The 20013-nt window shown below is 44.9% G+C and overlaps 1 protein-coding gene across 7 annotated transcripts in view; it reads left to right on the top strand.

The window, feature by feature from the left end:
- The window catches only part of COL9A3 (collagen, type IX, alpha 3), a 42982-nt gene that overhangs the window by 12719 nt on the left and 10250 nt on the right, over nucleotides 1-20013 (top strand). For 5 of the 7 annotated variants that reach the window (XM_010569538.1, XM_010569540.1, XM_010569537.1 and 2 more), the window contains 19 exons: nucleotides 3011-3046; nucleotides 3646-3669; nucleotides 4161-4214; nucleotides 4886-4939; nucleotides 5695-5736; nucleotides 7102-7158; nucleotides 8843-8896; nucleotides 9388-9441; nucleotides 9945-9998; nucleotides 10743-10796; nucleotides 11939-11992; nucleotides 12443-12496; nucleotides 12803-12856; nucleotides 13488-13541; nucleotides 14301-14345; nucleotides 15332-15385; nucleotides 15820-15873; nucleotides 18736-18789; nucleotides 19228-19299. In XM_010569538.1, coding sequence (XP_010567840.1) covers nucleotides 3011-3046; nucleotides 3646-3669; nucleotides 4161-4214; nucleotides 4886-4939; nucleotides 5695-5736; nucleotides 7102-7158; nucleotides 8843-8896; nucleotides 9388-9441; nucleotides 9945-9998; nucleotides 10743-10796; nucleotides 11939-11992; nucleotides 12443-12496; nucleotides 12803-12856; nucleotides 13488-13541; nucleotides 14301-14345; nucleotides 15332-15385; nucleotides 15820-15873; nucleotides 18736-18789; nucleotides 19228-19299 — 978 coding nt within the window. Of the gene's footprint in view, nucleotides 1-3010; nucleotides 3047-3645; nucleotides 3670-4160; nucleotides 4215-4288; nucleotides 4414-4885; nucleotides 4940-5694; nucleotides 5737-7101; nucleotides 7159-8842; nucleotides 8897-9387; nucleotides 9442-9944; nucleotides 9999-10742; nucleotides 10797-11938; nucleotides 11993-12442; nucleotides 12497-12802; nucleotides 12857-13487; nucleotides 13542-14300; nucleotides 14346-15331; nucleotides 15386-15819; nucleotides 15874-18735; nucleotides 18790-19227; nucleotides 19300-20013 lie in introns of those variants that run through there. The other 2 variants (XM_010569542.1, XM_010569544.1) reach the window with 2 other exon arrangements.

The raw sequence follows: 20013 nt of genomic DNA, 5'->3' as shown, positions 1-20013 counted from the left end.
TATGGGAGCTTTTCAAGGTCAGTGGTCCATCTGGATAATTATTTTAATTGGTCTAATAAAACCCTGGAAAAGGAAAACCTCTAAAAGCTTTAGCACTCTAAAAGGACAGCATTGTTATCCCAGCTTTCTTTCTTTTCCCCAACTCTTAGAACATATTTCAGTCTCCCAGGAATCACTGAAATACAGGTGTCTACTTACTGTTGTGGGATTGAATTCATGCTTAACACTATGACTTCTTCTAAATAAGCATATTTTTCTGAACTGGAGTGTCTGAAAGCGAAGGTGTTTAGCATATGGAAGTGGGCTCATGGAAGACAGTTTTTAGTAATACATTATTGCTAAACATTTCTTTTCCTCTATATGCCATGCTTCATCAGTCCAACAGTGATTCATGTCTGACCAGGGACAGAGTACTGTGAAGGCAGCATACCAACAAGGTTTTTATCTTAAATATCTCCTGTTACTATCAGCATCCATTAGCTCTTCTCATGGTCCTGCTTACAAACTGATTAGATCAAGCCTACTTGTTTTTCCAATTAAAAAAAAAAAATCCTTTATTTTTAGCCAGGAATGAGCTGGGTTCTGAACTACATGCTAGATACTGGTGCCCTTCACTGGAAAGTTTTCAAAGGCCATTTTGAAGTTTGGTGCTTTACTCAATAAGCAATGAGGAAAACATAATTATTCATATTTATTTATGAATGTCATATTAATCAAGTATTTGCTCCATAGTTGTACATTCATAAAGTATATTACTTTAAAGTGAAAAATTATGGTGAGATTCTTTTCTAATCAAAAGAGAAAGAACATTGTTACCAGGAGAATGAGTTGAGTCAGACAATGTTATTAAAATCGAGGTGTAAATTAGAGTCTCTCCTTTGAACTTAATGGAGTCACGTCAGCTTGCTCAGGGACTCAGTGATCTTTTACCATACCAGGAATGTTCACTGCTGCATGCTGCACCTTACACCCTCAAAGATACCAAAATTAAAGAGACTAAAGTGCCAATGCTTGACGCTTTGGGTACTCTGCTAACCTTTTGGCATGCTGGCGAAGGCAGAAAGGGGCTATGCGGCTGGTTTCGGTGGGGGCAGGATTAGGGTATAAGTCAGCAGGTGCCAGGAATTCAATGTTTTCTTTGCAGGAGGAGATCCCAGCTTGTCCCTTACAACCGTCAGTAGTTTGGCATCAGAAAAGCAGAGTAACCTGCAGCAAGAGAAATGAATGAGCTGACATTTGCCGCAGAGTTGATTTTTATTGGATTATAGTCCTCTCCTCACAAGGCTGCTCTTAGTGAGGCCTTGGGTCCACTGTATGTTTCTCCTTAAGCTTAACAAGTGAAAATATTTCTAATCTCGTTTGGTACGCAGAACATTAGGAAAGGGCTGGCGTCATCCCTGGGGTCACGTTAAACAGCAGTGTGTTGGGATGTTTCCTAGGTCTATCCATCTGCCTTGTTCTTCTGGTCCTAGGGGTAGATACCATTTAATTCCAGCTCCAGGCATCATTCTCGAGATGTTTCTGTGCAGTGTTTTGAGAACGTTTGGAAAAAAGGTTTGGGCAATCTGGCGGGTGAGAGGCTGGGAAAGCCTCATGCTGTAATTGCTCTTTGTCCCCTGCACAAAGAGATGAGGATTTTGCTGGCACTAGTTTAACACAGTCCATAAATAACAACATGGTTTGTTCTGTGTTTAAATCTGTCACCTTCTTACTATTTTAAGTTCTGCCTTTATCAGAGAGCAACATCAGCTGAAAACAACCCAAATGCAAGCAAAGAGCTGTCTGCGGCAGGGCCTGGAGAACAACACGGCTCTTCTGCAGCTCCTGAGTGTCAGCACAGCTTAGAGAAACTCACTGTGACAGCTGCATCAGTGCTGTTGAGCAAACTATTATTTTATTTATCATCCATCGCAAATTACACTGGCAATTCTGCACTTTTTTTTCCTTTTTTTTTTTTTTTTTTTTTTTTGCTTCTTAAAGGAGTGACAAAATCGGTCTACTCTAACCAGCTGCCTGCCTCTGCTTTTCCTTTCCCTGTCGCAGCAACAGCTGTTTTCTGAGGAGCCTCTCAGACCCGAGAGCATCAGGCAGCAATGCACGCCCGGTATCTCTTGCAGATATCTTAACAGCTGCTGGCCAAGGTCAACCCACCACACTGGTTTTTTTGTTCATTTTTATATTTGCATTTACTTTCTGTTTCAGAATTACTACCTATAATTAATTTTACAGTCTACCAGCCAATGGTGGCATCTTTGCAATGCAACAAAGGGATTAAGAAGGTCTGTCTGTCTTACTATCTTCAGTTAAGCGGGAATGTAACAACTTCAAGAATAACTTAATTCTATTCTAAGACATAAGATTTCACCAAACTCTAGTTAAGCTTAAGAGTAGGAATGCAAACTGGGAAAAGGAGATTGGGTATTTGCCAAGGAAGCTAGTGAAGAGGCAGAAGCTGCCAAATCTTTGTCTTTGCTTGAAGGGAAAATGTATGAATTAATAAAATTCACTAGAATGAGTCCAAATCTTGTAAATAGTTTCAGATAATTTAGTCATTGGATCTACAATATGAATGTATTATGAATGAGAATATTTCAAATGGATGAAATTCAATTTATGAACCTTTAGATATTCCTGGAGACTAATCTGAGGCCAGCTGTGACTTGCAGAAGTATCTGTTTGTCTTTTAGGACAGCTCATGTTTTAGTCTCTCCTCTCTTGACCAGAAAATGGCAAAGAAAGTTAGTGGGGCCAGTTCTGAACATCCATCCCTACTATCTTAAAATGTTCTTTAACCAAGTAATTAATCAGGAATGACAGAGTCATTATCGATAAGCTTATGTCCTTATATTTGTGAGTTCAGCTGAGCATCTCCAGCTGTGTGCTGTTACTGTAAGACACTGCTGGAGTTTTCCAACAAAGACTGGTGTCAAGAAGAGCAAGCGTTGGTGTCTACCCATGTGGGAGTTTCTGGTTTATCCCTGCTAATCTGCACTCTGTTTTTTTCCTGCAGGGTGCATTAGGACCTGCCGGGCCACCTGGACCAGCTGTAAGTAACCCCTAGAAGGGCATATGTAAAGATGCTTTGTAATATTATGCTAAAACAATCACCAAGAGAAGACGGGAAGCCTTGTATCCCAAACAAAGGGATCAAAGCCTGAATGAGTGAAAATATTGTTTGAAGTGTTTAAATATGTATGTATGACCTGTTCTGGTAACACAGGGCCTGTTCTTAGTCTCTGAGTTGTTAAAAGCAAGCCAGTTGGGATAAAGACTAGCATATATCAAATGCTATCAAGTTTATTAGACGTTAGATAATGTCTAATAAAAGGAAAAAAAAAAAGGAAAAGTAGATAAATTAGAATGTTGTCTTCATAAATGTCTATGCCCCACTGTCACATCACCGTATGTGGCTTTACTTAGAGATGTCTCATAGGTAACAGCTATGTAAAGGGAATACAAATTATTAGAGGCAACAAAAGGATTCATTAAGACTCCAGCACTGCTCTGATTGCAAATTACAATAATTGGGGACAGGGGAGTGCTAAGGAAACTTAAAAAAAATTAAGCAGCAGTTTCTGAGGTTTGCTTTCTTCCTGTATGTTCAGTTTCAAAGTGATCTTTTACTGTTTCAAATGTTGTTTCCAGGGCAAAGGACTACCAGGACCTCCAGTAAGTAATGAGGCTCTTTTTTGAAAAAGAGGTTTAAATTAGTATACTAGCTTTATTGGATACTCCGAGTGTTACAAACCCACCCCAGGCCTTGGGTCCCTCTCCTGCATCGGCAGCCTTGTGCGTTTTTATGCTTACCGTGACCCCAGGGAAGCTGGCGCTGGTGTAAATTCAAGGCACAGCAGCCTTGTAATTGCTGGAAACCACCAGTTCTGGGGCAGCTTTTGTTTGGTGGGTTCCTGGGGTACCTCAGAGCTGCCCTGTGTCAGATGGGACAGATTTTGGCAACACAAAACATTGACAAGAGCGTGCTCTGTGGGAAGGTGGAGCGAAAAGAAAGATGTGCGTTGGTAAAGTGATTGTCTGGGTGGAGGATTGAGCTCCTCGGGGGGGTTCGACAACTGAAGACAGCCAGACTGTTTGTTTGCCCCTGGGCTTTGGCAGCTATGGGAGGTCGCCACGGGTGTAAGGATCTTCTCTCTGTTCAACAGGGGCCTCCAGGACCCAGTGGGCTCCCAGGTGGAAATGGATTTCGGGGTCCTCCTGTGAGTTTCTCCTACCATTTGATCCTCATTTACTGATTGTGCCACAACCACAGAAGAATGAGGTTCATTTCTGGTCTCTTAGCCCATTCTGGAAGCGTGATGCGTAAGACACTGCAAGCTCTACAAACGCCTGTGGGCAATGCTATTCCTTGTATCAGCTTGTGTAGGATCACCCCAGTCAACCAGTGCAATGCCAAAGGTGTGCAACTGCTTGCAGCCATATCTTCCTTTACCAACTATGGGTAAGGAGAAAAGAGCAGCCGATATCACGAGAACAGGGGTCAGTTACCAGCTGACGTGTACTTTCAGCATCCTCAAAAGAAGCTACTGAATAGGATGGGTCTGATCTGAGCAAGCCCATTCTGCAGAAGCATACCATCATTTTTGGGTGCCCACAGCTCCACCGGAGAGGTACAGAGCCAGTGGAAGCAGGGATGCAGGTGCAGGGATATGTTCTTCTGTCCTAATCCCTATGCTTGCATATGCATCTGCTCTTCTCTTTGCAGTCACAGAAGCCTCTGCAGAAGGAAAGGTGCAGTTTAGTCCCATTAGATATCTTGCCCCACATTCACAAATATGCAATGGTATTTGGTAGCCACCCTTCCTCTCCTTTCGCATTTTCATTTAAATGGTTAAGAAGGGGAATTTTTATTATTTTTCACTCTTTTTAGGGTCCCTTTGGTCTGCCAGGATTCCCAGGGCCTCCTGGACCACCCGGACCTCCTGTAAGTTGAGACTTGCAAATAAATGTGAGAAAAATTCCCATGGGGAGTCCAGAATTTTCTTCTTGCTGCCAGAACGTACACGTTTTATTTGCTGCCATTGCTTTGAGCGCTCCCTTTCCGGGCTAGGTTTCAGCAGGCCGTAAACACCGTGCCCCAAGGAGAGCAGTGACTTTTCACTGGCTGCACTTTGGTGTGTTGATTATCTCCTGTTTATCGTCTGTGCTGTGGGGGTGGAGGAACCCGATGACATCCAGGCTTTATGGCACAGGCAGATCGCAGGATGGGCTTTCTGTTCTCTCAAGGTTCGTGTGATTGCTTGGATCACGATGTGTCCTTGTAGGGGCCAGCAAAGGGGGCTTGAAACCAGCAAGTCTCTGTTTTGGGTTTGCTGCGGTATCTCTGAAGGGTTGGAAGGGTAGGGATGTCTTTCCCAAGGAACTTCCCTGGCCCAAAGGGGAGCCAGGCACAGCTGCTCTTCTCAAATTGCTGCCTTCATCACCTAAGGCTCAAGGCTCTTCCCCAAGTTCAGCTGTGCATCTCCAGAAGCTAATTACACCCCTGACATGTCTGTTTTGAGGACTGGTGCTGCTCGTAATGCTCTGGGCTCAGGAGCTGCATTTTACGCTGTGGGGCTGGGTATCTGCCTCAGGCTGATCCAACTGAGCTGGGTCTGTAAAGTGCGTTTTCCAGAAATCGTATTTTCTCCCGGTGTTTGTCTTGATATATTTAAAAAGACCACGTGTCGTGAATTGCAGGGTCTTCCGGGCTCCTTTCCTGATGGCGGTGGGGACCTTCAGGTAGGTTTTTCTTCATGTAGCATGAAAATATTTTTTGGTGTAATCCCTGATGTGGCTTTTCATTGGCATACTTGGGTGTCTGTCAGACCATTTAACATGCACTGTTCAGATTTGCAGACGTGGGTCTAAACTGCCTTATCACTGAATGCGTAAGTGTTGTGTGTATTTACAAGACTGAAATGTTCTTTCAAGGAGGTAGATGTGCTTGTGCTAATTTTTTCCTTGATCTTTGCTTTCCAGTTTGCTTTCCAAAATGCAGGTTTTGCATACATTCTTCATTTACAAAACAACTTTAGCATTTGGTAAATGACAACAGCTTTTCATGCATCTGTTTCCAGTCCTGCTTTGCAAGAGAAAAGGTCATGTGTGTTGCACTGTTTATTTCCATGGATGGTGGCACTGGGTTCCTATGGGCATATGCTTTGTTTAGACTTCCTTCTTTATGAGAAAGTCTTGACTCCTTTCTTTCAAGGGAATGAAAGGAGTGTTAAGTCCATGAACGATGGAAGTGACATTTCCAGATTTCACAGCTGTTGTTGTGACAGCATCTTTGGTTTTCTAATTGGCGTGCCCCAAAAAAAGCTCAGAGTCAGTTTAGATTGCCTTATGGCAAGTCATGTGGAAGTTAATAGAAAATGGTACTATTTCTGCAAGTTTAATTTAAGTTACCCCGTGGAATATACTAGAAAATTAAATTTCTGCTACAGAGGTGTTGCCTGAGGTTTTATTGAGAGAAAAAACAAACAAATGAAAGAGAAGCTGCAGAAGAAAATCTTGTTCCCTATTTATAGTTTTTAGAGTATGGCCTTTTAAGTCCCCATTAAATATCCATGCATGTTCTGATTTGTTCCCAAACTCACCCACCCCTAGACGTCTGCAGATACCAGCTTATTGGTATTTGGATGAGTTTTTTATAGGTCCCCTTCTGATAAACTCTAACGTTTGTCCTCACTTCAGTTAGGTGAGTCGCCTAATGGAAATCAGTAGGGTCAACGAATGCATAGATTTAAATATGTTCCTAATGATTTACGAGATACCCATCCAGCTTCACTGCGGAGCTGTGGTTTTCCAGCATTTTGGACCGTGGACCAGTCAGCCTTCAGAATTTCTCACAGCCTGTGTTCAAAGTGAAGCAAACCATTCATAAATCATTCTTTTGTGGGTTACTGGGGGCCTGAGGACCTGTTTAGGACCCTCTGACATAGGGAAATGCCAGTGAGCACATGATGCTATGAATGGATTAGATTTAGTGGAATTAGAGCCAAACCCCACATGACCTTTTTGCCTCTCCCTAGTGATGAACCCAGCTTCCCTGGATGCGCTGTGCGTGCTTGATAAACCAAAGAGTGTTTCTGTTCCTTGCAGTGCCCAGCTCTGTGCCCACCGGGTCCTCCAGGTCCCCCAGGAATGCCAGGGTTCAAGGTAAGAAAAATACAACCTGCAGGTAGAAGGGTCTGTCTCCCAAAATAAATACCACTATGAACCCCTGGGATTAAACTGTTTTGTATACAGTACACATCTCCTGTAGGCTCCACAGCTCTCCAAACCAGCCATGCATTTGCCTGGGTTTATGCTGTTGACACAGAAAACCCCTAAAGCAGCCAAATTATGAGACAAGAGGAGGATGAAGGACCTGATCCTGCCCTCTTTGCAGGCTGTTGCAATAGCTGCTCTGCCACTGAACTCAATCCTGCAAAGTGTGAGCGCTCTCCCTTCACCTTCAGCCAGAGGCTCTGCATCCATCCTGCAAGTACCTGCCTGCGCTTGCGGGCACGTAGCTTTGTGGCTCCATCCTTTGCAGGATTGCAACCTTTGTTAGATGGAAGATTTAACTCCAGCCGTTTATTCTTACAAATGAAATTGAACCCTTTTCATAGGGCGAACACAAAGGTTAAAACGTCATGCAAGCCTTGTAGGACACAACTGATGAACAGGAGCAAGCAGAGAGCAGTGGTTCAGGGCTGCCTCAAGAATGGTGTGCTGCCTTTTCAGACTTCAGAGGGCTGTAAAAATCTCACCAGTTCTTAAATTGTGCTCACAGACCCTGTAAACACAGAGGTACACATTTTACTGTAGCAAGACATAACTTACGTGATTAAATACAATTTAATTGTCATTTTATACCCAATGTAGCACCAAGCAGCTTTCTGTTGATGTTGTTTGATTCTGGTACATAAATTCTAGGTTGCAACACTCAGGAAACCTTCCTCAGCAGTTAAACATCTTCTCTGTCCCCTCTATGATTCACACAAATTGTGTGCAGTAGGTTACACTCCAGCAGTAAGCTGAAGTAATAAGTGACTCGAGTTTTTTTTAGCAGGATTTAGCAGAAGTTGGCAATAGGTGGAACATCTCCTGAGAAATGCTCTCAATTCCTCATGAACTGACCTTTTGCAGGTCTGTTTGGTGTCTGAGCTGAGTCATAAATATCATTAGAAATACACAATATTTGGGATATAACTATTCAAAATTCATAGCTTATGAAATGGAAAAACCTATGAAGGTCTCCAATTATGATGCAAATGATGCACAGGACCTTTTGCATGGTGAGGAATAACATCTGCCATGGCTGAAATTAGTCTGGGTCTCTCCCACAGTAATAGGAAGGGAGCCAAGAAGCAAACTGAATCTGAGTTTATAGAAAAGATTTCAGTGGGACATGGATCTCTTTGCAAGCTTGATGATGCGGACATTAAAGGTGACTTAAACAAAAGGGGAGGTTAAAGATGCAGAATGGGGTTTTCAGGAGTGTCTCGGCCCCATTTTCAAAAGTGATGGGAACTGAGTTCTGGTCCCTGACCTGTAATTGAGAATTGCGTCCAGAGACCTGTAGCCTAGTCTCACCACAAATCACTCTTGAAAACCAAATCTGGGCATTTCCTGAAACTAGATCAATTCTGACACAGTGATACTGAACACAGGAACGGTGCATGGCTAATTAACCCCAGAAGTGACCTCCATTCACACGGTTACAGCACATGCGTACGTTATTTTCCCAGTAAGTTGTTTGTGTTGTGTGGGTTTAGGTCTTGCAGCTATCTCACAAAATCTAAATTTTGAAACAAGACTGTACTGGAATGTGAATAATTGGAGCTCTTATTTCTAGGGACACACTGGTCACAAAGGAGAACCTGGCGAAATAGGAAAAGAAGGAGAGAAGGTAAACTTCAATGTAAAGGGGGTGGGGGAGGATTTTTCTCTTTAAAAGCACCATAACAAATGATTTCTTCAAGAAGACAGGGAGAAATGAGGGAATTGGCTGAACAACAAGGAGAAGTTACTATGACTGAAGTGCATTGGCTTCCATTGCTCTGCATGTATGACCGTGTGCTAATACTTCAAGAAAATTCATCTTCCCAATGATCGCAATGTTAAGATCAGTTTGATAAGTTAACGCCTGTTGTCTCACGTGCAGGGATGTCAGCTCAGGAAAAAGCCCTGCATTAATCACTCGGGTAAATTCCTGACTGATCAAGTGTTCTTGCACATAGAAAAAATTGCCTGTAATGTAGAAGCAAATTCCGAAGCGGTTGGGAGGGAGGGAAGCGGGTGGAAGGGAGCTCGTGGAGAAATAAGATGGGAAGGTCCCTGGCTTTGTGTTGGCAGGCTTATGCTGTCTCACCTCTCGTCTAATTATTTTTTCTCTCTCAGGGTAACCCTGGCCCTCCAGGTCCTCCAGGAATTCCCGGCAGTGTTGGCCTGCAGGTAACACCTACTCTTCGGAGCGGTTCCCTTGACCCTTTTACTGTGCAGCTCAGTGGTGCCATCAGTCATCTTGCATCACACAAACAGCTCTCTCCTCTGCAGAATAATAAATGTGAAAGCTGGTGCTGGTGGAAAAAAACCCAAATCGTGCTGGTTTCGCTGAGCTTTAATTCAGGTCCTGCTTTTGGCACCTCACCTTGGATGAGACATCCAAGCAATAGTAGAGCCCTGGACACCTTTTTGGGCTGGCTTGACAGGCGGGCAGGCGGGCTGGAGAGGGCAGGCACTCTGAACGCATGTCTGCGTGGGGTGTCTTCACAGTGTCACTTGCTCAGAGGTCGTCACCGAAGGGGAAAATGTCTCGTTTGTGCATCAGGAGGCTGAGCTTTTTGCCGCTTTTCACGGTTTCTTAATGTTGTCTGTGTTGAGTTGCTACGTCATGCTGTTCTGCCATTTTATGTTTAACAGTGATTGGGTTTTAACTGATTTTTTTTCTTAATTAGGGCCCAAGAGGACTAAGAGGCCTCCCTGGTCCAATGGGTCCGGCTGGTGACAGAGTAAGAATCACCTTCTTCTAATTTTTTTTCCCCCAGCCCCCCCAGTTTGTCTCAAGCGAGGTCCAGGTGGCACTTGTCCTTACTGACGACTGGAGAACTTGTAAAGATATAAAGTGCAGGCTCTTTCCTGCATGCCCCCAGCAGAACAATCTTCCAAAGGCAAGGAGGAGCCTGCATACCTGAGGGATTGACAGGATCAGGCCCACCCTGTTCTAAGCAAAGTGCTGTCCCTGCAGGACCGACAATGCTAAAGAATCTTGCAAAAAACTGGGAAACGTTTCATGAACATTCCACCTTCTGTTCTGTCTCTTTGCAAGAAAAAGCCAAAGAATCACTGGTGGACAAAGATTTTCAGGACGTGAAAAGTCTCCTCAGTGAGAACAGGGTCAATCTTTAGCTCATCGTGGCTTTGGACTTTTGCCAAGGTCCCTTGACCATCAGCCTAGAGGCTGAATGGTTTTGAATTTGATAAAGTCATGCATTTATTTAGGAACAAGTACGTTACCAAGATAGCAAGGCCACGAATGATACCAGTGTATCACAGAGATAATGATGAGGAGATTCAGAGTAAAAACCTGCTTGTTCAGAGGGGGATCTTTTGCAAGACTCTGTTGCAAACTAGCAAGAAATCTGGGGTGTCCTTCCAGGGCCTTTGTGTTTTCTTAGATTGTGATATAAGGTAGGGATACTGTTACTTCAGGCTCTGCCAACCACAGCACTACAATGATGTGTTATTCTTTGCAGGGTGACATTGGTTTCAGAGGGCCACCTGGAATCCCAGGACCTCCAGGGAAAGCTGTATGTATCTACTTCTCAGCATCTCTATGGCCCTGACTTCCACAACCAAAGCCTAAAGTTTATTCCTCCTGCGCTAAACTCTTTACTGCCAGTAAACAGGAGGGGTGTGCTGACCACCTCCATCGGATTATTCCCTTTGCCTTTTTCGCTCCAGTTAGAGCAACGTTCTTTCACCTGACCCAGACCTCATGATGTCTTTCCCTCAGTCGTGCCCCATGCCAGAATAAGTTCACTACATTTCCATTGCTCTCTGTTCTTCGCTGCTCTTCCTGAGCATCAGCGGCTGTGGGCAAGCACTCGAGAGGGGCATCTGTGGTGTTCTTGGGAAGGAGAGTTTTGAGGAGGAATCAGCAAGCGCTATCCTGAGCTTTCATCCTTTGAACCTGGTCTATTCCCAAGTGCCCACAGCTCGCAAGAACTTTAGCTACAAGCAGAAATGGTTGTGTATTAAAGATGCAGTCCTCATCCTTTTGCAGAGCTCTGGGGTGGAATGTAGAACACGGAACCTGCACGCTTACCTGTGGACAGACTCCCGTACCCTCCTTACTGTGCCCAAATGGGAGACCTGAGCTGCATCTGCAGCATTATGGCCTCTCTATAAGAGCATTTTCCACCTAGTCTTTTCTTAGGGTGGATAATATGACATCTACTTTATAGCAGGCACCTGCCTGCACCAGCCAACACACCACAGTCTGCATTGACCCCGATGCAGTACCCCCCTCTGGGGACCCCTCCCTAGTCTTTGCAATTATAGAAGAAATTCATCTGAACTAAAATAAAATGAGGTGCTTATTGTCCACCAAACATTTAATTACCCCAAGCAGGATCTAGACAGTAAATATTAAAGTTTTTCTCCCACTCTATTTCTGGTTAAAGAAAATGCTTCATTAAATGAAGGGGAGGGTGGTCTCTGCCCCGAGAGATTGTTGGCAAAATCCCTGCTGCAATTCATCTGTGTGTCAGGAATTACAGAGCGTAACTGAGAAAGTACAGCCAGGTTCCTAGGGGAATGTGTACGTTCACACCTCTGCTAACGCCAGAAAACAGCACAAAAAAACCCTTCATCATCTGCACCCTTGAACCATTAGTCTTTGTCATTGTGTGATGAAGATGCTTAATGGGTTTTTCTTCCTCTGTCATAGGGCGACCAAGGAAACAAAGGACCTCAAGGATTCAGGGGGCCCAAAGGTGATACTGTAAGTGCAGTAAAACACCCGTCTGCTCAAATTTTGGATGTGACATTCAGAGGAGTCTGTTTCACAGGTTTATTATGGCTTGTCCCCCTTTGGTTTATTTGAAAGGGAGGTGAAAGGGATGAAAGTATTCCTCTCAAAAATGAGATGTTTGAGTCTTATTAAAGATGCCTGAGTAATAAGGTGCCTAAGTGCTGCTTACAGTCCAGAGCACAGGGATCAGATGTTACATCTCCATCCCTTGAAACAATCAAGAATTTTCCCAGATGCTGCTGCCAGCATTGGGCCGGTTTTCTGGTGTGTCCGAAGAGAACCGCTATACCTACATGAACAGGGTAGGAGCCAGCACAAACTGAATGAAATGTCCCTACAGAGTTTGAGTATTCTTTCTGCTGACTGATTGTTATTAAGGGTTGTGTCCTGGATAACACAGGATTTATTGTTCATTTCTAGGGTAGACCTGGACCAAAAGGAAACCCAGGGGCTCGTGGACTCATAGGAGAACCTGTAAGTCAATTAAGTAGGATGCGTGTCTCGCTGTTCTCTTGCTTGCGGATGATGAGATAAAACACGATAGGAGAAAACTTGCACCTTACAGTCTTTGCCATCAAACTTCTGCTCTGTGGGTCTGTGTAACCTTCAGTGTAATCCTGGTTGGACCAAACCCAGTTGTACTGCTGTTGATGAAAAATCTCCCCGTCTCCCAGTACAACTGGAGTTGGACCCATTGCCAAAAAGTTCTTTGATGTGAATGTATTTTGCAAACTCCAGTATCTGCCTCATAACCTTAACCTGCATTGTGCGTGGTTGCAGGGCATGCCTGGCCAGGATGGACGGGATGGAGCTCCTGGACTCGATGGTGAGAAGGTTTGTAAAGTCCTACTTAAACACTGCAGGAAAGATTTCTGTTACTGTCCCTTGAGTTTTGTAAAGCTACTGATGCTTGTCAAGAGCATGGCTGGAAAGCTTTTGCTTCTAAAAAGTTTTCCAACAGTGTAACAAGTGAGGAAGGGTGAAGCTGCTTCTATTAATTAATCCCAAGGAAATTCTCTAAAGAAAGAAGATGCACATACGGGCCATGCACATAGGATCTAAACTCAACTGTGTCCTTATACTTAGTGGTTCCTATTGGCTGACTCTAGGCCCTCAGAGATGCCTTTTCAGAGCTGTTGACAGAGACATCTGTTTATTTTAATTGCCTGTAGACAAAGTGCTGTCAGGAACTAGTTGCCTGGTTTTTGAACGGTGATCCCACAGGAACAGGGACCGTGTGCTGCCAGGGAAGGCCGGGAGCTGCAAGGGGAGTAGGGAATCACCTGGGAGCTCTGGGCACCCAGTGTCCAGTGGGTACCCATCCCCTGTAGACACAACAGGTTCTTGGTCCTGCACTTATGGGGAGGGAGAAGATTACAAATGCCTGTTTGGGAGTGGGTCCCCTACCTGTGTCAGACCATTTTCCAGTAGCAGAGGGTCCCTCCTAACCTCTCGATATCCACAGGGTGATGCAGCTCGCATGGGTGCTCCTGGAGAGAAGGGACCAAACGGACTGCCTGTGAGTATGGCAGCAGGACCCGTCACCTTCGGGGTGCTACAGCAGCTTGGCCTGCGTACAGAGATCCTTCCTGGGGAGAGGGGAGGTTCATTTTGTGCGTTGTCTCACAAGGGGCCCCTTTTAAGCCAAGAGGAAATGTACTTTTCCCACCATACAAACAGGGGAGCAGTGTACAAGATGGAACGGAAAGCATCTGGAGTAGCACCAAATACTAATACAGTAATACCCTGGCTTTTGGCCAGTCTGGCTCTGTTTAAAATTTAGACGTGAGAGGGATTTTCTCATTCACATCCCAGTGACGTGCATCCCTTATGCAGGGAGGTAAGATCTGGGATACAAATGGCGATAATTCAGCAGTAGCCTGAGCTCTGTCCCTTGCTTACTGGTGTTCATTGGCAAAATGTTTCATCTTTCCAGTCTTCCAACTGTTTAAATAGAGGTAAAGTGTTCCTTTCTTCCTGTCTTACAGAATATTTTGAACACCCCTAGAGAGAGGTTTCTGCTGTGCAAAATGTTGCTGCTGCTGCTCTGTTTGTATGTTCCTCCTCTTTGCTCTAATTGTCAAGGATTAGTGTATATAGAGCTGCTAGTGCAGTGAACAAGAGGGAAACTGAAGCCATAATTTTCATGGTGAAAGCTGCAGAAATGCAAATCCTCCATTTCTTCAAGCAAATGTTGCTCCTTGTAAATCCAGTCAGACCAGAATAACAAATTTAATAACTCTGCTTCTGACATTGCTTTAATTTTATTTTTTTTCAGGGACTGCCTGGAAGAGCAGGTGTTAAAGGCGCGAAGGGTGAACCAGTAAGTGAGTCTCTCTTATGATGGGTTCTGGTGCAGAAGCTGCTAAACTTGTCATGGCAAGGCTTTTCGGCTTTTGGGGACTGGTGCCCACAAGCAGACCCTGGGAACGCTTACCCCGAAGCGATGGTGTCAGCGTTCCTGCCCGGGCCGGGTTCCCCTGGCAGTGAGGAGCAGGCATTAGGTAGAATGACTGAGCTGGCCCTGCTCTTGCTAAGACAGCTCTTGCACCTTGTTCAGTGAAGACACAGCAGATGCACGGGAGAGCTGTCAGTTGTTTAGTAAACCTCAGAAGGGAGCAGTCACCCTTTTGTCAAAGTCCCAAGGGCAGGCTTCATCTTTGGGAATCAAAAGGCTGAGCATCTGCAAGCAGGAGCAGGATTATCTCATCTTGCCTTTGGAAGACTTTCCCTCTACCTCAGGAGAAAAGCTTCCACAGAGCTTTAGATTGGCACCAACCTGTGAGATAAAAGAAAATCTCAGACAGACCAAAGCAGTTCAGCACATAGCTGTTCCAGAAAGTGTCTTTTTTTTTTCCTGTCCCTCCCCTTCCTTTCTGAATTTCCTCCTCTTCACCTGCATCATTATTCTTGCTAATCCTCATGCGTGAGAGCACGCTGCAGGAAGGCATTTCTCCATGCAGAAAGGTGATGCAGGAATGAATGAAATGGGGTGTCCTGAGCATGCCTCTAAAAGAGCATCCTGGTCTCACTGGTCCACTTCAGTCCGAGATGGGATGTGGTGGCACTGCCCTGGGGGTGGCAGTCCTCCCTAGTCACTGCTCCCAGGACAGGCTGTACACCTCACCTGTTCTTTAAATGTCTGTTGTTGAGAGTTTTGTCGCCTTGGTCTTAAAACTGTCAAAATTTAAAGCTGTTTTTATTTCCTGATCCAGGTTTTAACTCCCTCCTCTGTTCGTTGCTCTACGTAGGACAGAAGTGACTCTCTGAAGTTACGCCCTAACTGAGTGTTTGCTTTCTCCTTCGCAGGGCAGTCCTGGAGAGATGGGAGAGGCAGGTCCCTCTGGAGAGCCAGGCATCCCTGTAGGTATCCCCATCATTTACACTTACCACGAGCTCTGCTGAGTGTGTTTTAAACCAAACCGCGAAGCTGGAGCTCGCGTGCTGCTTCCCTGCAGAAATAAACCTTTCAGTAACGCGATAGGTGCTGTGCTGCCTGCAAGGCATGCAAGCCCGCAGTGGTGAGCGCTCCCAGGCAGCCCCACGCTTGCGTGGAACTACCGAGCAAGCGCGATGCCAGCCAGCTGGGTGGGCACCTCCGTGCACGGATATTATGCTGCAGCACAGGTCAAAGCCCACCAAGGCAGACGGTGCGACCTAGTGGATGGACCAACAGGGCAGGGAGTTTGGGATTGAAATAGTCTGGGATTCGGGAATACATTCTGGCTCTGCAGTGGATTGGGAAGGGTGGATTCGCGGCTCCTAAATGGCACAGCTGACTTTGGTGTTATTGCCAGGGTGAAGTTGGTATTCCTGGTGAGAGAGGTCTGCCGGGACCCAGAGGAGCAACTGTAAGTACAGCGCTGCTTGTAAAGCAAATAGATACCAAACCGGAGTTCAGTACATGGGGATTACTCTCTGGCTAAAGTAAAAGGCCTCATTCTCTCTTGATATTGTCTCTGGGGAGTTTTGGCAGCAGAGGAATTACTCCCCCATAAGTGGGTCAGATCCCGCTCTCGCTGACAGCTCCGTGCAAATGCAAAGTGATTCCTCCCATTTTGTTGCACAACTGCAGCTTTCTTTGCCAAAGAGGTTTGTAGAGCTGCTACAGTCAGACAGGAGAGACTGGACAGTCAGCAATTCCCTCATTACACAGTAATAATAAGGTTCAGCTTGCGCTGCATGTGAGACATTAATGAAGCAAACCTCCTGTTAAGGCATTGGAAGGTACATTGCCACCAGCACATGAAACACGAAATCCTTCCCATTCCTGTATCGCTCTCCCTGGAGCAGTAGAGGTTCACTGCAAAACCTGAAGCCGTACAAGCAACAAAACTGGAAAGCCTGCACATTGTCATGGTGAATGACAGGGGCTTGAAAAGCGTTAAAATGTTGGTAGACCTGTTGGGAATCTCTTGCCTTTCTCACACATAGTTGCCTGCTTTTCCCAACTGCTTGAAACAGATTCCTTCTCCCAACCAGTACTGCAGCAGCATTATCCTGCTGGGAGCTTGTAGGTATGAGCCCCTAGGGAGCAAAACCCCATACACAGCTCTAGCAGTTCTCACTTTTACTCTGTGAACTGACAACTTTATGAAACTTCTGGGTTAGAAACCACTGAGGTCCTCAGTAGAGCATCTTGTTCCCGCTTTCATTGCGTTCCCTGCATCATCTCAGAGCCTGAGAAATAAATTGGAGTTGCAATGCAAACCTGGAAATAACTGCATGGACCTATTATGTCCCTGCTGAATAGCCGAAATAATAATAAATGATATCAGGGTGATAAAAACCTGATTTTGTTCACACTACTAAAAATGCTAGGATGCCTTTTATTTTGTCATTCCCCAACTAGTGCTGCCATTGTGGTTGGACCTGACCTTCCAGTGGTTTTGTTGGGTGTTTTTTCTTTTCTTTTTTTCCCCTCTTAATCTCATTTTGAAATCTAGAAGCCTACAGCAAGTCTAACGTGATTTCTGGTATGTGCCACTTGGAAAAAATTGAACTGTATGATGATTTATTGTTTGTGAGCAGCTGCTCTTTAAACTTCCAAGGAGAGGGAAATCACCCTTAGAAATAAACTAAATGAATAATGTTTGCTTTATGTTTGCAATTTTTCATCAAAATAGCTGGCCCCACAGAAGTTGTTATATTATTATAGCCAAAAATCAAATGCAGTCGAGCTAATTGCATTGGTGCTGACTTCTGACGTGGGTGCAATAGCAGCTGAACCCATATTTTTTTCTAACCTAGGTTTCTAATTTCTGATTTGTGTTATTAGAGTCCTAATTTATATGAATTATAGTTAAGCCCGGGCTATTCTAAGAGAGTTGGAGGATTTGTCTAGTGTTAAGGCTGTCTGGCTCAAAACAATCTGACTTTATTTAGCATAGCATATCAAGCATTTCTTCCCATTCAGAGGCTGTCAGGTTCTATCAGGTCCCAGCACTTCTAGAGGCACCAGCACAGCCGAGTCATTTTTGATGCAATTTAATGTTAACTTTCCTAGACCTCTGTATTTATAACTCTCAAAGTTCCTCACTGAATTCCAAGCAGAAAACAGGAGTGGAAACAGTAACCACAAAAATACCTGAGCCTTTTGAAGGTGATGCTGCTTTATTTCAGCAGATTGGCTCCTTTCTTTGGGCAGACACTGGCTTCTGCACAAGGTTACGGCTGTGCTGATCTTCAGAGCCAGGCAGGGATAAGGGCAACTGGTTTAGATCATACATTGAGTCACACGTCACACGAGGATTTCCTCTCCCTAACAACCAGAAAAAATTACAGGAGACAGTGGGTGTTCAGATACGAGGGAGAATTTGTAGGGCTAACAATTAGGGAAAAAATACTACAGGAAAAAATACAGGTGCCATTTTAACACAGGGCACACCTGCACTGCAATCCAGTAGACAGCTGGTGTCTTGGTACATTGGACAGTCTGTGCTGACTGATCCTCTGCCTGGGGCGGCCAGTTTGAACTTTATTTGTGTCCCTTAACGCTACACCCTGCAGAGCCGGCTGTGAAAGGAGACAAAGCTGAAGTCCCACCTTGTGACAGAAGTTTGCCTAAGGCATCTGTTTCAAGAAAGCGCTTTACAAAATGGGATTTAGATGCCTAAATTAGTAGGGTTTTTTTCACCCGAGATCTTTATCGCATTTTTCTCAATAGAAAGCAATAGAGACTCCTAACGGTAATGTTCATGTCCTGTCTAGTGAGCCAGACTCTTAAAAGCACCCGCACTAACAGTGTAAGACACTGCCTTTTTCTATATTGCTGGCACCGCGTACGTCCAAGCAAGTGGATGCAATTGCCATTTCTCATTTTCAAGTGTGTGCAGCACGTTTTACAGTAGTTTCTTGCAGAATTGGATCAATTAAAAGCATAATATAGGGAAAGCAGATCCCCTTTAATGTATGTTGTCTATGCGCTATCATGCTACCACTTTTTGCTGTCATTGATCTTTACTGCTCATGAGTATGGTATGTTCTTAAGCATCAATATACAGAAATAAGCATTTCTGTTAATAATATTAACAAAGCTCAGTAACCACCGAGCACCGCTTTACAGTGGCTCGTCAGGTTCATCAGCAATGCCACCGGGCAAAGCGTGCTGCGGTACAGAACTGCGTGATCTCTCTCTGTTAGAAGTGAGCCAATTTAGTCACATACCTGGCCCTGAATTTTCTCCTTACCAAAGCTTATCTTTCTCTTTTCAGGGACCGCTTGGTCTTCAAGGCCCGATGGGAGTCCCTGGTGTCAGAGGTTTCCAGGTTGGTATGCCGACCAGGGTAATTTAACGTGCATCGTGTTTTGGCAGGCCACTGCTTTCTGCAAACCGCTGGCAAGGCCAATTGCATGAGGGCAAGAAGTGATAGGAAGAAGCATCTTTCCGTTTGACACCTTTATTAACACAGTACAGTAGAAAGAGCACAAGGCCAGATAAGCTGCCTGCTGAAACAATTTATATTTAGTATCTGTTTGCAAAAGAAGGGTTTGAGTTCGACCTACGTAAAGACACCTTAATTTCTCCTCGATCTGGACACCCTCAGCCTGTATGGTACTGGGGGAAAAAGGAGAGAGGAGATCTAAGACAAATGGCCTTTTTGAACATGTTATGGAGTCTGGTGAACTTTGGGGGTGTCAGGACAGGCAGGGTTTCCTGGCACTGTAAGCTGTAGCTTGTTTTTTCTTTTTTGTTCTCCTAACAGGGTCCCAAAGGTGCCAGTGGTGAACCTGGCCTTCCTGGTCCGACTGGAATTCGTGGAGAGTTAGGTGACAGGGTAAGGAGAAGACATCTGTAACTAATTCCTGTTTGGGAGATGTGAAATCAGAGTGGAACGGGGCCCCTTAACACGGTGTGGCTGATGTCAGCGCAGCAAACACAGGCAGGCTTGGTAGAAGGTGGGTGCATTGGGTGTCCCAGTCCACCCTCTGAGGCTGCTGCGTGCTCAAGACGGACCCTACGGCAGGTAGCAGGATTCGTGCATCCTGTCTCTTCTGTTCCTGTCCTTGTTTCTGTTTCAGTTCAGGAACTCCCACTATTTTTAGACAGGGTGGATTGTTTAAAAGAGACTTTGGGATCCTATCCTGGCCAGAATAGATGATTGGTTTGGGTTTTTTCCCTGCTCTGTATGCTGATTTCACCAAAATCTTGCTTCCCATGAGCACAGGAGGGCTGATTCATGCATTTTTGATACTCAGATGCTTGATTAGGTTCTCTGGATTTTTTAAATTACAGTTTGCTCAGTGATTTTCTTTTCGAACAGCAACACACCTGGGCCCCACACCTCAGAATAAATGCAACTTTTTATTTAAATGAATTCATTCTCATTTAAAAGAAGCCAGCAGGGCAAAGTGAACGACATTTGCTCAGGGCTTGCAAGAGAACAGTAGCCATGTGTTCGCCGGGTCCCTCGGCTCCAGCTTTAAGGTGAAGTTTCTGTGTAAGCAATCGCAGCGGCACCACGGGGGTTTCACAATGGCCCTTCTGTGCT

Source organism: Haliaeetus leucocephalus, unplaced genomic scaffold (genome assembly GCF_000737465.1).
Source record: "Haliaeetus leucocephalus isolate CR32 unplaced genomic scaffold, Haliaeetus_leucocephalus-4.0 Scaffold273, whole genome shotgun sequence".
In the NCBI taxonomy this organism is placed as follows: domain Eukaryota; kingdom Metazoa; phylum Chordata; class Aves; order Accipitriformes; family Accipitridae; genus Haliaeetus; species Haliaeetus leucocephalus.
Note: the sequence above shows the minus strand (reverse complement) of the source record. Positions and strands in the feature narration are given on the sequence as shown.